We start from the raw sequence: 12,500 nt of genomic DNA, 5'->3' as shown, positions 1-12,500 counted from the left end.
ACGTATTTGCTGAGTGTTTCCGGGTTTGGTTCATTGCGTTTCTCACAGTTTCATCTGCTGTGATTCGTCACAGTAATTACTTTGCTTTTGGTTTTACTACAGTCAATTGAAAATCGCCCTAATCTATAGAAATTTTTAATACGTGGCAGGGAAGATTTCAAAATCTCCAAGGACTCTCCAAGAAACTTAGTGAACTAGTGCTTTAATTAAGACAACTTTACCTCGCATTTAAACACGTCTAAGCTATGGAGTGAATGGCGTATTTGGCTTTTTGGACGGATGGGAGCGAGCTCCTGAAGCCACACCGACAATGTCTGGTTTACTGCAATCAAGTTGTTAACTCATCTGTTTCAAAACTGTTGTTTTTCATTCCCACAGAATCTGTCCTTGATCAAGCTACCGGAAGGAAAGGTGTGTTATCTCGTTCCTCTTCCAAAAGACCTACCTGGGCCAGGGAAACTGATAAGTGATCTTCATCAGAATCAGGTGATATGATATGATATGATATTTTATTATTTATGCACGGTAAAATCATCAGCTAAGATTACAAACAATGCTAAAATCTAAATTGCAAAAGGTAAAATTTTAAAATGATTACAATAAAATACAATTAAACTATATTAATTCTAAAGCTGCTTTCCATGAATGCCGTGCTTTATACTAAAATATGTCTTTAATCAGATTTTTGAAAAGCCCAAGAGACTCTGCTTGTCTCGCTTTGAGGGGTAAGCTATTCCAGACAGTAGCACATCTATAGCTGAAGCTGTTTCTATAATAATTTGTCCGCGGAAACGGAACATTAAGTTTTCTTTCAGAGTCTCTTAAACTATAAACAGATTCGCGGTTTGTAAATTTAGAACATAGATATTCCGGTGCTAGCCCCTGAAGACACTTATAGACCATTGTGGCCAGCGCAATTTGTTGCTGGCTAACTAGATTTTTCCAGCCTAAAATTTTGAATAGCTCGCTAGCATTTGCATCAAAATTAGAGAAGGTCAAAACTCTGGCTGCTCTATTTTGCAGTTTTTGTAATTTGTCATGTAACGTGATACCACAGTTTCCCCAGACGACATTGCAGTAGTCAAAGTGCGGTTGAAGTAAAGCGTGATAAATAGAGCGCAATGTCGTCTGAGGAACGAGATGTCTTACACGTTTGAGGGCTCCAATTCCAGAAACTACTTTCTTTGTCAGTTTATCGACATGGCTACTCCGGTTAAGATTATTATCAATAAGCACGCCCAGGGATTTAGCAACAGAAACTTGAGTGATAGGAGCACCATTAATCTCGGGAATTGAAGGATTTGTGAGAGCACACAACCTCTGCCTTGATCTAATCAGCATAAATTCGGTTTTTGTCATGTTAAGGGTAAGTTTGTTTGCTATCAACCATTTTTTAACATTTTCTAGATCATGGTTAAGACTTGATTCTATGTCGCCTGTATTGACACCCGCATATGTTAGGTGGGTGTCATCTGCGTACATCCATGGCACACAATTCGTAAGACAATTTGGCAGATCATTGATATATAGCAAAAACAATTATGGACCCAAAATAGTCCCTTGAGGGACGCCGCAACTTAGTGAGCAAGTTTTAGAAAGTGATCCATTAATGGAACACTTTTGAGTGCGGTTGTCCAAATAGGACTTAAACCAGTTGTAAGAAATGCCATGTATAACGTAATTATTTAATTTAGATAAAAGGATCTCGTGATTAACCGTATCGAAAGCTTTTTTAGGTCTAGGAAAACAACAGCGTTTATTTTTCCTCGGTCAATGTTGTAAGCCCAAGTATCCGTAGCCCCAAGTAGAGCCGTAACGGTGGAATGAATAGAGCGAAAACCAGATTGGCATTTACATATTACGTTATGCTTTGTTAGGTACGCATATAATTGGTTGTAAACTATTCTTTCGAACACTTTGGCTATAACCGGGATAACGGAAATTGGGCGGTAATTGTTTAGGTCATCACGTTCCCCTTGTTTGAATAGTGGAGTGACCCGTGCACACTTCCAGTCGTCTGGAAACACACCTACATTTAATGACTGATTGAAAATATAGCACAGCGGTTTGCAAATAAGATCCGCGCATTCACGAATAAGTCGAGTAGAAATTTTGTCAAGGCCGACTGCCTTTGATTTTTTCAGTTTATCCAGCAGTGAAAATACTTCATTTGTGGAGGTTGGGCGGAACTGAAACTCCTTATCCGTGCTAGTGAGATAATTCAGATAGCTGTTGCCATCTGAAGAAGGAATATCACTAGCAAGTTTCGGGCCAATGGTAGCAAAAATAACGGTTAAATTCGTGCGCTATTTCTGCTGGAGCTGTTACTGATTGCTCATCTACATTCAGTTGTTTCACAGACGGTTCCACGAAATTTCGGGAAGACAGCTCATTGATGATCTGCCAGGTTTTGCGGGAATCACCCTTATGCTCGTTTAGCATATTTTGATAATAAACTGGCTTCGCTAGTCTAGTCGCACTATTGACTTTGTTCCGCTGTCTTTTAAAGTGAACCCAATCATTAGGATTTTTTGATCTAATTGCTCTGAGTTTCAAAATATCTCGATCGTGCATCTGTTTTTTAAGCTCAGAAGTAATCCATGGGGAACCCCGCGCGCGAACACGAGTGGTTCTCAATGGAGCGTGCTTGTTAACAATAGCCAAAAAGGATTCCTTCCATTCATTCCACATATCATTTGGATTGGAAGAATTGTTTATGTGATCCCAATCTTGAGATGCAACATCGCTACGAAATTTATCACGGTTAAAATTTCGAAAATTCCTATAGGTTATATTAGTGTTACCCTTACTCTGTCCATTAATGGCTAATTTTCGATAGACATAGACCATGCTGTGATCGCTAATGCCAATATGACGCACACCTGAGCATAACACCTTGTCAGGACAGTTAGTAAAAATTAAATCAATCAATGTTGCAGAAGTTTCGGTTATTCTTGTTGGTTCTGTTATGAGTTGTTGAAGACCATAAACATCCGTGATAGTTAATAATTTGCGTGTATCGCTATCAAACTGGGGTGCGGCCATATTGCAATTTAGATCCCCTAAAAGGTAGAATTCAGTATTAAGGGAATCCAATTTCCCAATCAACTCTTTAAAAGGTGAAAATATACTAACAAGCGAATTAGGTGGTCTATACCACGTATCAACAATAAATGATTTAGAACGAGGTTTGCGTATTTCAATACAAAGGTTCTCAAGACTGCCCATGCAAAGATCGTTGCGCACCGAAAAATTAATTGACTTTTTTACATAAAAGCAAACGCCCCCACCTCCATATGTAGTGCTATCACGTCTAACTATATCATAACCAGAGATACTGACCTCATTATCGGTGATGTATTCATTTAATTTAGTCTCGTTAATTGCGAGAACATCTATATCGTTACTTACGAGAAAGATCTTGAGTTCATCAAGATGAGTGGTCAATTTATTTATATTCAGCGAGGCCAGCTTAAAACCGCGTTTGGAGGGCAATACTCGAGAACGATCAATAGGATTTGAGTCGGACTTCTCGATGACTCCTGACTGTTGCCTTCCAACGGCACGGCATTAATGGAAGGCATAGTAAAAGTTCAATGCGCTAGACCATGATAAAAATTCTTAAAAATACGCTTGTTACCTGCAAAATTCAGGTGTAGACCTCCACGGTTTAACCCCTTTTCGTTTATATTATTGTGTTCAATAAATCTCCGATCGTTCTGACGGCAAAACTTCGTCAAGTGCTTGTTCACTTCTGAGACTTTATCATTAAGCTTGTCCTTTCGTGTTACAAGTCCTGAGACTATGACTTGAGCTTCGGAAGACCCCTCTATCTGTTTAGCGAGATCAACAATAGCTTCTGCAACTTCTTTAGATGTTTTGCCGTTTTTAGCCTTCAGATCGTTTGTACCTACATGTAGCACCACTTCATCAGGCTGGAGCTCTAAATTAGGCTTTAAGTAATCTCTCATGGCTTTGGTTGTGGCTCCAGAAAATGACTTTACCACCACTCGGTGCCCTACTGCTTTCGCTAATTTCTTACCGTGAATATCCTTGACCATGGAGTCCCCAATCAATAGGGTTGTAAACTTACTGCTGGCACTCCTCTCTCTGCCGACCTCACCGCGTAAATCATCGTTATCAGAAGTTTCGCTTGGTTCACTAGGATTACTGCGAGACGACCTATATGACGCCCGTTGATGGTTTTGCCGTCGCCGGATGATTTTGTGTGTTGCTGCCTCTGACTTTGTTGGATCATCTTGTGCATCACTAAGGATCTCAAACCTGCTACGCGTCACGTTATTATTCTGAGTTGACATTTTACGTTGGTTGCGTTTATTACACTCGTTCGTCTCTTGCTGGTGATGGGAGTCTTCTTCATTCTTTTCTTGTAATATATGCAAGCTGTTTGCAAAATGAATTGGTCTGAATTGTTTAGTACAAGTAGGATATGATTCGTTTCATGTTTTGCGCTTGTTTTTCAAACAATTGTGTTTGGCTTAGTGAAGAGCACTTCTAGCCAGAAATGGAAAATTTGAGAACTAAATGCATTCTTTTTGGAGATACGGGGTCAGACAATAAAGCTTATTTTGAAAAATCCGTGTGGAAAAGCTAAAACATCTAATTTATCGGAAACACCGATAACGTTAAGAACTTTAATATTTTCATTGCAGAATACTGTAAAACGGGTAATGAAAGCCGTCCGTCGGTCGGCGTCAGGACGAACGCGTCTTTCACTACTACAACCCGGGTTCGATTCTATTGATTATCGGCGATCATATGTGAGTCGAATTTGTTGTTGGTTTTCAGCCCTGCTCCGGGGGATTTTCTCTGAGTTCTCCGGTTTTGGCTCCCTTTTCAGAAACCAACAATTCCAAATTCCAATTATTTCGATCCAGAAGGGCCGCTGGGCGAACGGGCCACTTCTAAGTCCTGTTATCCTGTTATTTTTAATCCGCTTTAAATACGGACTAATAATGGATCCAAAAGAGAACAATGCTTGTGAAATTGTGATAGTAACTATAATAATTTAAGGTATATAGCTCATTCTTGTTATTGAATAGATGTGGCGGGTGATTCGCGCCAAAGGTAATGAAGATTATTAAATTCTCAACCTCGGAGAATGCATTTCGCGTGCTCTGATTGGTTCACTCAATCTCGGTTATCAGCTCATATACCTTGGTTTGACCTTATATGGTAAATGATTGCGTTAAGCGTTGCTAAACTAAAAATGTTTTCGTCGGAATGCCAAATTTCTCTTTGAATAAAGCCAAAAAGGAGAAAAAAAACTTTTTTTGTGGAAAGTCTGGATCAATTCCGACGTTTAGAAGTACGCGAAAAGGCAAGAAATGTTTTTGTGATGAGCATGCGTCTGTCTGACAACAAGGTATTACACAACATCGCATCAGTTCTCATCAAGTTTTTTTCGATGTCGCTCGGATTTGCTCGCTTTTTCCGCTCGTATTTCGTACTTCCAAATTTTTGGAGTTGAAGGAATTTAATAAAACAATTATTCCATTCGCGCTTGTTGGATATGAGACTGGTTATAGCCAACCCGGCGCTACGCGCCTCGTTGGCTATTTACCATCTCATATCCAACGCGCGCTTATGGAATAAGTATGGGTTATTGACCAAGCGTGAGGTCAAGATGGCTGGATATTGGCCAAGTTCTTTTTTTGCGTTTTTATGGACCGAGACGAAGTGGAGGTCAATAAACACGCAAAAAAAGAACGAGCAAAAACACGACTTAAAACACCAAAAAATGATCTTTGATCTTGCGGGACCAAGCGAGAAATCCCGAGCGGGCAGTATCGCTCCATCTTGCCCGCTCGGGTAGCCAATCAGAGCGCGCGATTTGGTTCATCTTGCCCGCTCACGGAGCTGGTCATATAATAATTGTTAATTATTTCACGAGAGCGAGTAGCCAAGTTAGCTATAATCATCTCCTTTCTAACAAGCGCGAGCGGAATATTTTTTTCGATTAAAATCTACCTTGATACAAAAAAAAAAAGGAAAACGGCTCAACTAAGCAAACTTGTTGGCCATGGTAAATTAAATAAAATGGCTGTCAGCCAAGAAAAAGTGGTGAAAATATGCATTCTTCATTAGCACTTTTGATTGCCGCATAATGTGGCGCTTGCAACACCTTGGATCGTTGATTTATACAGCGCCCCTATCCGGCAATTCTGTACATTGTAATACGCACCGTTAAGAACTACTTTGAGCTGTTCTAAATCTTACAGGGCAATGACAGCGACGAGATAATAACGCCGAGCAAGTGGACCGTGGGTAAAATGTTAAGTGCATCTAATCGAAGTTCCATACTCAGCCCATCTTTGGACAAGTTTTGCGCGGATTTCCCGATATTTTACGCCAAAAAGACGATGGATTCGGTGGAAGAAACAAAGATACAAAACAATGGTGAGATAAATGTTTTCGTTATACGCTTCCGGAGGGAACGCTTTCCAAGATTGGCTGAATTTGCTTGCCGTATGCGGATCTTTCAAGTCTGCTGTGCACTATAAGGCTGAATGTGCCATGTCGCTAAAATCAGAATCATGCAATGGAATTCGGGAAGACTGAGACATAGCGTGACAGTGCACGGCTCATCGTTAACACTTAACAAAGCGTATTCCCCTCCTTCGTTACTGAAGCAGCGAGAGAGATAAAACTTTCCCAAAATTCACGTCGTCTGACTAAACAAATTAATTTTCGCACCAAGCCCGTAGGCACGCTAGTCTCCAAAGATGAACAGTTTCTGAAGAAATACAGAACACTCTTATAACATGAAACTGAACGCATAACTGAACTTTTTCCCGTTTTTTTCCGCAGGAAAGAAACGTCGAAGACGCCAAACATTATGTTCGATTTCTTACCAGTCCAGGCGGATATGTTTTAGGTACAGGCGTTGCGGCTTCTTTTTCGGCTGTACTTGGTATCACCGGGTGTATTACATCAGTCGTCTACAAATCACATGCAACGGAGGTTTTCGTTTAATTTAGTGCAATGTAAGATGTACTCTGCACTAGTCTCTACCTTTTACATTTGACTTAATTTGCGTTGATTGTTAATTTCACTTTACAGTGTCCCCAATTAGTGCTCCAGCGCTAAATCGACTAGACACTGAAATAAAGTTCCTTTCCTTTCCTTTCCTTTCCAGCCACTCTGACAAACATCGGGTTTTTTTGGTCGAAGACGGTCTTGCAAACTCCTTTCAAATTTAACTTCTTCTTCACTGGCCAGATTACTGACATGGTTTTTGGTGCCCAGTTTGATAAGACCTTACAATTTTTTTTCTTTCTGTGCCAAAACGGCAACGACTTTCACCAGTACTCTCTTTTCAACCAGCACATAAGACATACTAAACCATAGCCAAGGAACCTCCACTCCCAAAAAACATTACCCCTAAAATGTTGGATCAGGGTGATGGGCTCCTGGTTGGATATAAAAAATGTTATCAATCAGGAAAAAACTGTAGTTTAAAATAGTTTGTGTTTGTTCTGAAATTTTCCTCGTGCCGCCATTTTGGGTTTTACGTCGTCATACGGTACTTGCTATTGTCATGCGCTCTTTTTGTCTCTAGCCCAAAGCAGCAACCGGGTGACGACTTGAAGTTAAAATGGCGGCCTCAGAGAAATTAAAAAGCGAATATTGGTCGTTCTGATATCCAATCTTTGCGGCATCAAATCACTTTATTTCCTATTTTTCTGGTAAAGTCGAATTTAAACTGTCTTAACAGGGTAAAAACGAATTTGTCTAAGTATGTAGGTTCTCTTTAAATATAACAACACCAAAAGCCCAAGAAACCATGAGCGTGAAGTGGCACACCCCCACATAACTTCAAGCACAGTTTTTAGTTCAGGAGAAGACTTCTATCTCGGCAAGTCCCTTCCTTTTCTTAGTAGAGTTGTTCATTGTGCACCAAGTCAGGACTGATACTGAGCAAGGGTAGTCTTTACTTTTCACATTGTGTATTACAATTAACTGCTCAATCAAGAACAAAGATGTGACGATCCGTGTTTCTAACTTCGACTGCGCACAGCATTACAGATGAAAGTTCTCGATACAAAAGGCGCCCTTGGTATCAGTTCTCGCTTGTAAGATCTCACGTTAACGTTATTCATATATTGGTTATGATTTCTTTTTTCTGGCTGGGAATCAAAGCTCATCTTTTCCCAGTTGTTAATTATTACTTTTGGTAGTCCCCCGTTGGAGAACTTAAATTCTGAACGCTGGTTTTCGTTTGCTCATTCATTAACACACATGACATGAGTGACTCACCTGTTTCTATATCAAATTTTTCACGTTGTTGCAGTGTATTGGGTTCTAGGCGTTAAGTTGCTAATGCTTCATGCATTGGTATGTAGTTACGTCATGCTAATAGTTTAAATCGAGAATCGGAGATTTTGAAGAAAGGATATGTCATTCGACGGCATCCTCTTTTGATCAACACTGCTCTGAAACAAAACTGAATTTTGTTGTACTTTAATTGTGCTATGTCCGACTGCTGGGAAGTCCATAATCAAATATTTCAAATTCTGGTTTGGGGGTCTCTCTATCCGATCCATAAACGAGGTGCCCCCGTCCTATACTTTTGTACTTCTTGTCACTGTTACTTAGTTAGAAATTGTTTCGTTGTCGTCTCACTGCAGAGTGATAGCGAACAAAGTATTTTTATTTTGTAGATAGATCGCCTCCAAGCGCTGTTTCTTGCGGTAATCGAGGAACAATTCCTTGGGCCCTGCTTATTGCGAGACTCAGAGAAGCGGTCAGTTATGTTTGGCGATGACACGCTCAGAGTTGGCGCATAACTCAGTTTTGTTGAGGTTAATTCTTTTTTTGTTTTGCTTACTTTTGATTTTGAATTTATTCACCGTCGAAAACATTTCCTAGGAAAATGGACTTCGTCACTTATCCTTCAGTATAAAAGAAGCTTATAGGACGAATTTGTACAGCTGTTTGGATGAAGATCAGTAGTGCAAGATGTTTATTCTGTTTACCTCTGGTGGATAACTTCAAAACCAATAATCCGAGTCTTGAACAATTAATTTATACCATGCTTAGTTGCGAGGAATTAGTATAATTTTACTTATAATTGCCGATAACTTGATAGTTGGCACGTGTGTCTCAATTTTAAGCTTTCTCATCATTGGATCCGTGTAACCGTAGCGTTAGTTTTTCAAGTTGTAAAAGCAGTGTCCATCGAAGATGAGTTGATGTGTTCAGTTAATATTGGTAAGCGTCGCTTAATTAAGTTGCCTTGAAAATACGCTCGGAAGGTATCTGAGAAGTTCTGATTAGCACGGTGACCTTGTGCTTTTGGATGTGACTTTTTTCATCCTAAACGCCAAGAAACGACTCATTTCTTCCCTTTCTTTTAAAATTGTAATTTACAACGTTTGTCCTTTCTTTGATTAAAATAAATTGCAGAGCAAAAGTTGTCTTGTTGTAAGAATTTGTTTACAAGGCCTCACATTCCAAGCTTTGCGATTAAACACAAATCGCACAAAACAGAGGAGGACCCAGGAGGGAGGGTTGCGTGGGTTGCATCCCCCTCCTAAGTGTTAAAAACCTCCAAAGTTGCTTGATTAAATAGGTGTGTAGAAAAGCGACAAACTGTACTTCCACAACTTCTCTGAAATAAAAAGCTTCAATTGTAGATGCGCCTACAGACGAGACCCCTATAGCCTTCCTCCTAAACTTTTAATCCCCTGTTAAAACAAATGCTGGATCCACTAACGTAGTTCTGCAGAGAAAGCCAATCTCGTAAAGCGTTTGCCCAATAGTCGCTCAGTGAGTCATGCTTAAGTGAGAAAGGGGATATATGTATAGGTAGATGACCTATTCAACGGTTATCGTATATGCCCAAATATGCCCCAGGCCTTTTTCAAACACCGACCTCGTAGACGGGGGGTTTATTAGAGAGGGGAGGTGACTCACTTCTTAATTTGTTTTTTGTTTTTTCACTAATCCAACAGAACATTATCAATGAGTAATCATTTAGTGCCAAATTCAACGCATGCGAGTCACTCATGCATACATCACTTTTTGACATTTGTTAGCCTCTGCCGAGACGGAGGGGGAGGTGGAGTGGGGCCGGGGTTCACACCTCTTATGTATGGAAGCGGAGTTTTGTACACCTGATGCGTCTAAACTTTACTTGTGTGTTATGAACCAGAAACTTTGCTGGAGTTAATTAGTCTACCAGTTAGAAACCATGAAAATATTTTTACCCTGATATGGAGTTAGCCTGGACACATCTTTACCCCAAAACGGTGGCCGCTTCGCTGTTTCCTCTTCCAACAGCAGTTGAGATGAGTTTATTTTTTAGAAGCGTTGGGCTCTTTCCCTTGAAAAACAATGCACCCAGTTCTACACAGATCGGAGCAAACTGACTTAAAAACGCGTTGAGATGTAGTTTTACGTTTGAGTGGCTAGAACAATACCTTGCAAGTGCGTGTTTTGGTTAAGTAAAATTATTTTGGCCAGAAATGTCTTGCCTATTTTATTATTCAGACAAAAAACACAAACGAATGGGCAAAATGCGGATATGAAATCATAATAATGACTCGTTCTTAATTTATACAGGAGACAGTGTATTTCTTCCCTAAATGATCATTAAATTTTGGAAAGATCAGGGAGAGTTGCGGGTGATTGTATCTAACGTTCATGTGCGATCTGGGCTCACAGCGGTCGGGCAGCTTTGTACGTACGAGCAGATCGCGTAAACTTACGTTTGTTCTGTGTAGGCGGCTATGACTGGAGGACTATGCATGCAATATTTGTTTGTAGCTCGTGGTTAATAAGTGAAGGATGTAAGATCCTTGGCCTCTTGTTGCTGGCAAGACTTAAGGATGTCATTAGGGAAGCAACGACGGCGAAAAATGCGCATATATAAACCGAGATTTTTTTTTTGGCAATTTGACAGTTCTAGGGATCAGGCGCGTTGTGTCTCTTTAGCGAAAATGACGGGTAACCGAATAGGTAGAGTCACTCCTCAAACTCAAAGTGAGAATTCAAAGATTAGAACGTCCAGGATCACCTTATCTTGATACCTCAGAATTGGTTTGCATTACATCATAGTTTGGTTTGCTTTACATCATAGTTCTGCTAGCAGAGATCTCTTTTCTTTTGCGTTCGCTGGATTGATGAGTACGGGAGAAGAGACCCCTGCCATGGGTATTTACTGTGTTGAGCATGCACGGCGGTTACTTAGCGACCGAATCCTTACGTCATACTTCATGTTGTGTGGACTCACTTAACAACAGCGGAATTACTGTAAAGGAATGCGCGGGACACAGTGGGCTCAAGTCACAGTCAAGGTTGTGGACGGCGGTTGGATCAGAGCGAGTTTCGACCCACGCACAGAGGTCTCTTCTCCCGTACTCGTCAACCCAGCGAACGCAAAAGAATTCGAAGAGAGACCTCTGCTAGCAGGGAATGAGGATGGCTACAAAATCGACAAAAATGAAGAAAACGCACGTGCAGAGCCACTGTACTGCTAATTAAATCTTCTGTTTTCTGACCTAATTGGAGGTTACGAATTTATTGCTTAATTAATTTCACAACTCCGGAAAACACGACCCTGACCTCACAAGATTCTTGGCAAGAACAACTTAGTTTGGTCTACTTTGTAACGGCTAGGTGTATTTGCAAATTCGTGAAACAACTATGGGGACTCGACTGGCTCCGTCTCGTGCCACTTCAGACGCATGAGAAAAATTTGAAGAAAAGGCCTCACAAAATCTACCCTATTAGGGGGAAGATCCTGAGTACAGATAAAGATTTGTTGCCTAGGAACGCCACTTCACAAAGAAGAGTTTCGCATGGAATTGTCCTTTGCGCAAAAAAACAGACAAACTGTAGTGTCAAACACGTAGTGATGTGGTTGTGGCATTTGGGACTTGAAAACCTCTAGTATGGTTTGTTGGAAGATAGTCAAAACCCGTTAAAATGTTTTCTGTCAGATATACATGTAAAACTATTCTTGCTTTCAATGTGGCTGAGGAAAAACTACTATGACCACAACCTGCACATTAATAGTACCGGTATTGTATGTTTGACATAAGTTTTTAATACTGAGTTGACAATAATCCTACAAAACAATAAAGCGCCTTTTGAGGGAGATTTTTTTACCCTCTGTTTTAGAGTAGAATGGAAATATGGTTTTTACAAGCGAGGTAATGTAAATGTCCTCAGAAAATTTTACAGCTTTTTTACGTATTCTTAAAAATATCATAGTTGTATTCAAACCTATAAAAACGATTTATATTATCATAAATTCACCGCTACTTACAGTAGATATACAAGGTATATCCTAATCTGTATATTTCTTGTTAATATAGCTACAAATCAAATACACGAAATTAGTTTGCAACTGTTGGGCCTTATCCGGGCAGTTTATTGTACTTCCATTTGGGGAAATTAAAGCTGCCCAAAGTCCAGCCCCCTGAATGGAAATGTTAATGAGATCAATTCTTTGAAGATCCTTCGTCAGTCAC

General features: G+C 40.1%; 2 protein-coding genes across 2 annotated transcripts in view; one reads left to right on the top strand and one right to left on the bottom strand.

The window, feature by feature from the left end:
* Positions 1 to 9,440, top strand: part of LOC138006374 (uncharacterized) — a 15,192-nt gene extending 5,752 nt beyond the window's left edge. Inside the window, exons 4-6 of the mRNA XM_068852658.1 lie at positions 379 to 486; positions 6,243 to 6,420; positions 6,832 to 9,440. Coding sequence (XP_068708759.1) covers positions 379 to 486; positions 6,243 to 6,420; positions 6,832 to 7,001 — 456 coding nt within the window. The 3' untranslated portion in view covers positions 7,002 to 9,440. The remainder of the gene's footprint in view (positions 1 to 378; positions 487 to 6,242; positions 6,421 to 6,831) is intronic.
* LOC137980584 (uncharacterized) overlaps positions 1 to 12,500 on the bottom strand; it is a 131,965-nt gene that overhangs the window by 20,200 nt on the left and 99,265 nt on the right. The window lies entirely within an intron of this gene.

The sequence above is a fragment of the Montipora foliosa genome, chromosome 1 (genome assembly GCF_036669935.1).
Source record: "Montipora foliosa isolate CH-2021 chromosome 1, ASM3666993v2, whole genome shotgun sequence".
Lineage (NCBI taxonomy): Eukaryota > Metazoa > Cnidaria > Anthozoa > Scleractinia > Acroporidae > Montipora > Montipora foliosa.
Note: the sequence above shows the minus strand (reverse complement) of the source record. Positions and strands in the feature narration are given on the sequence as shown.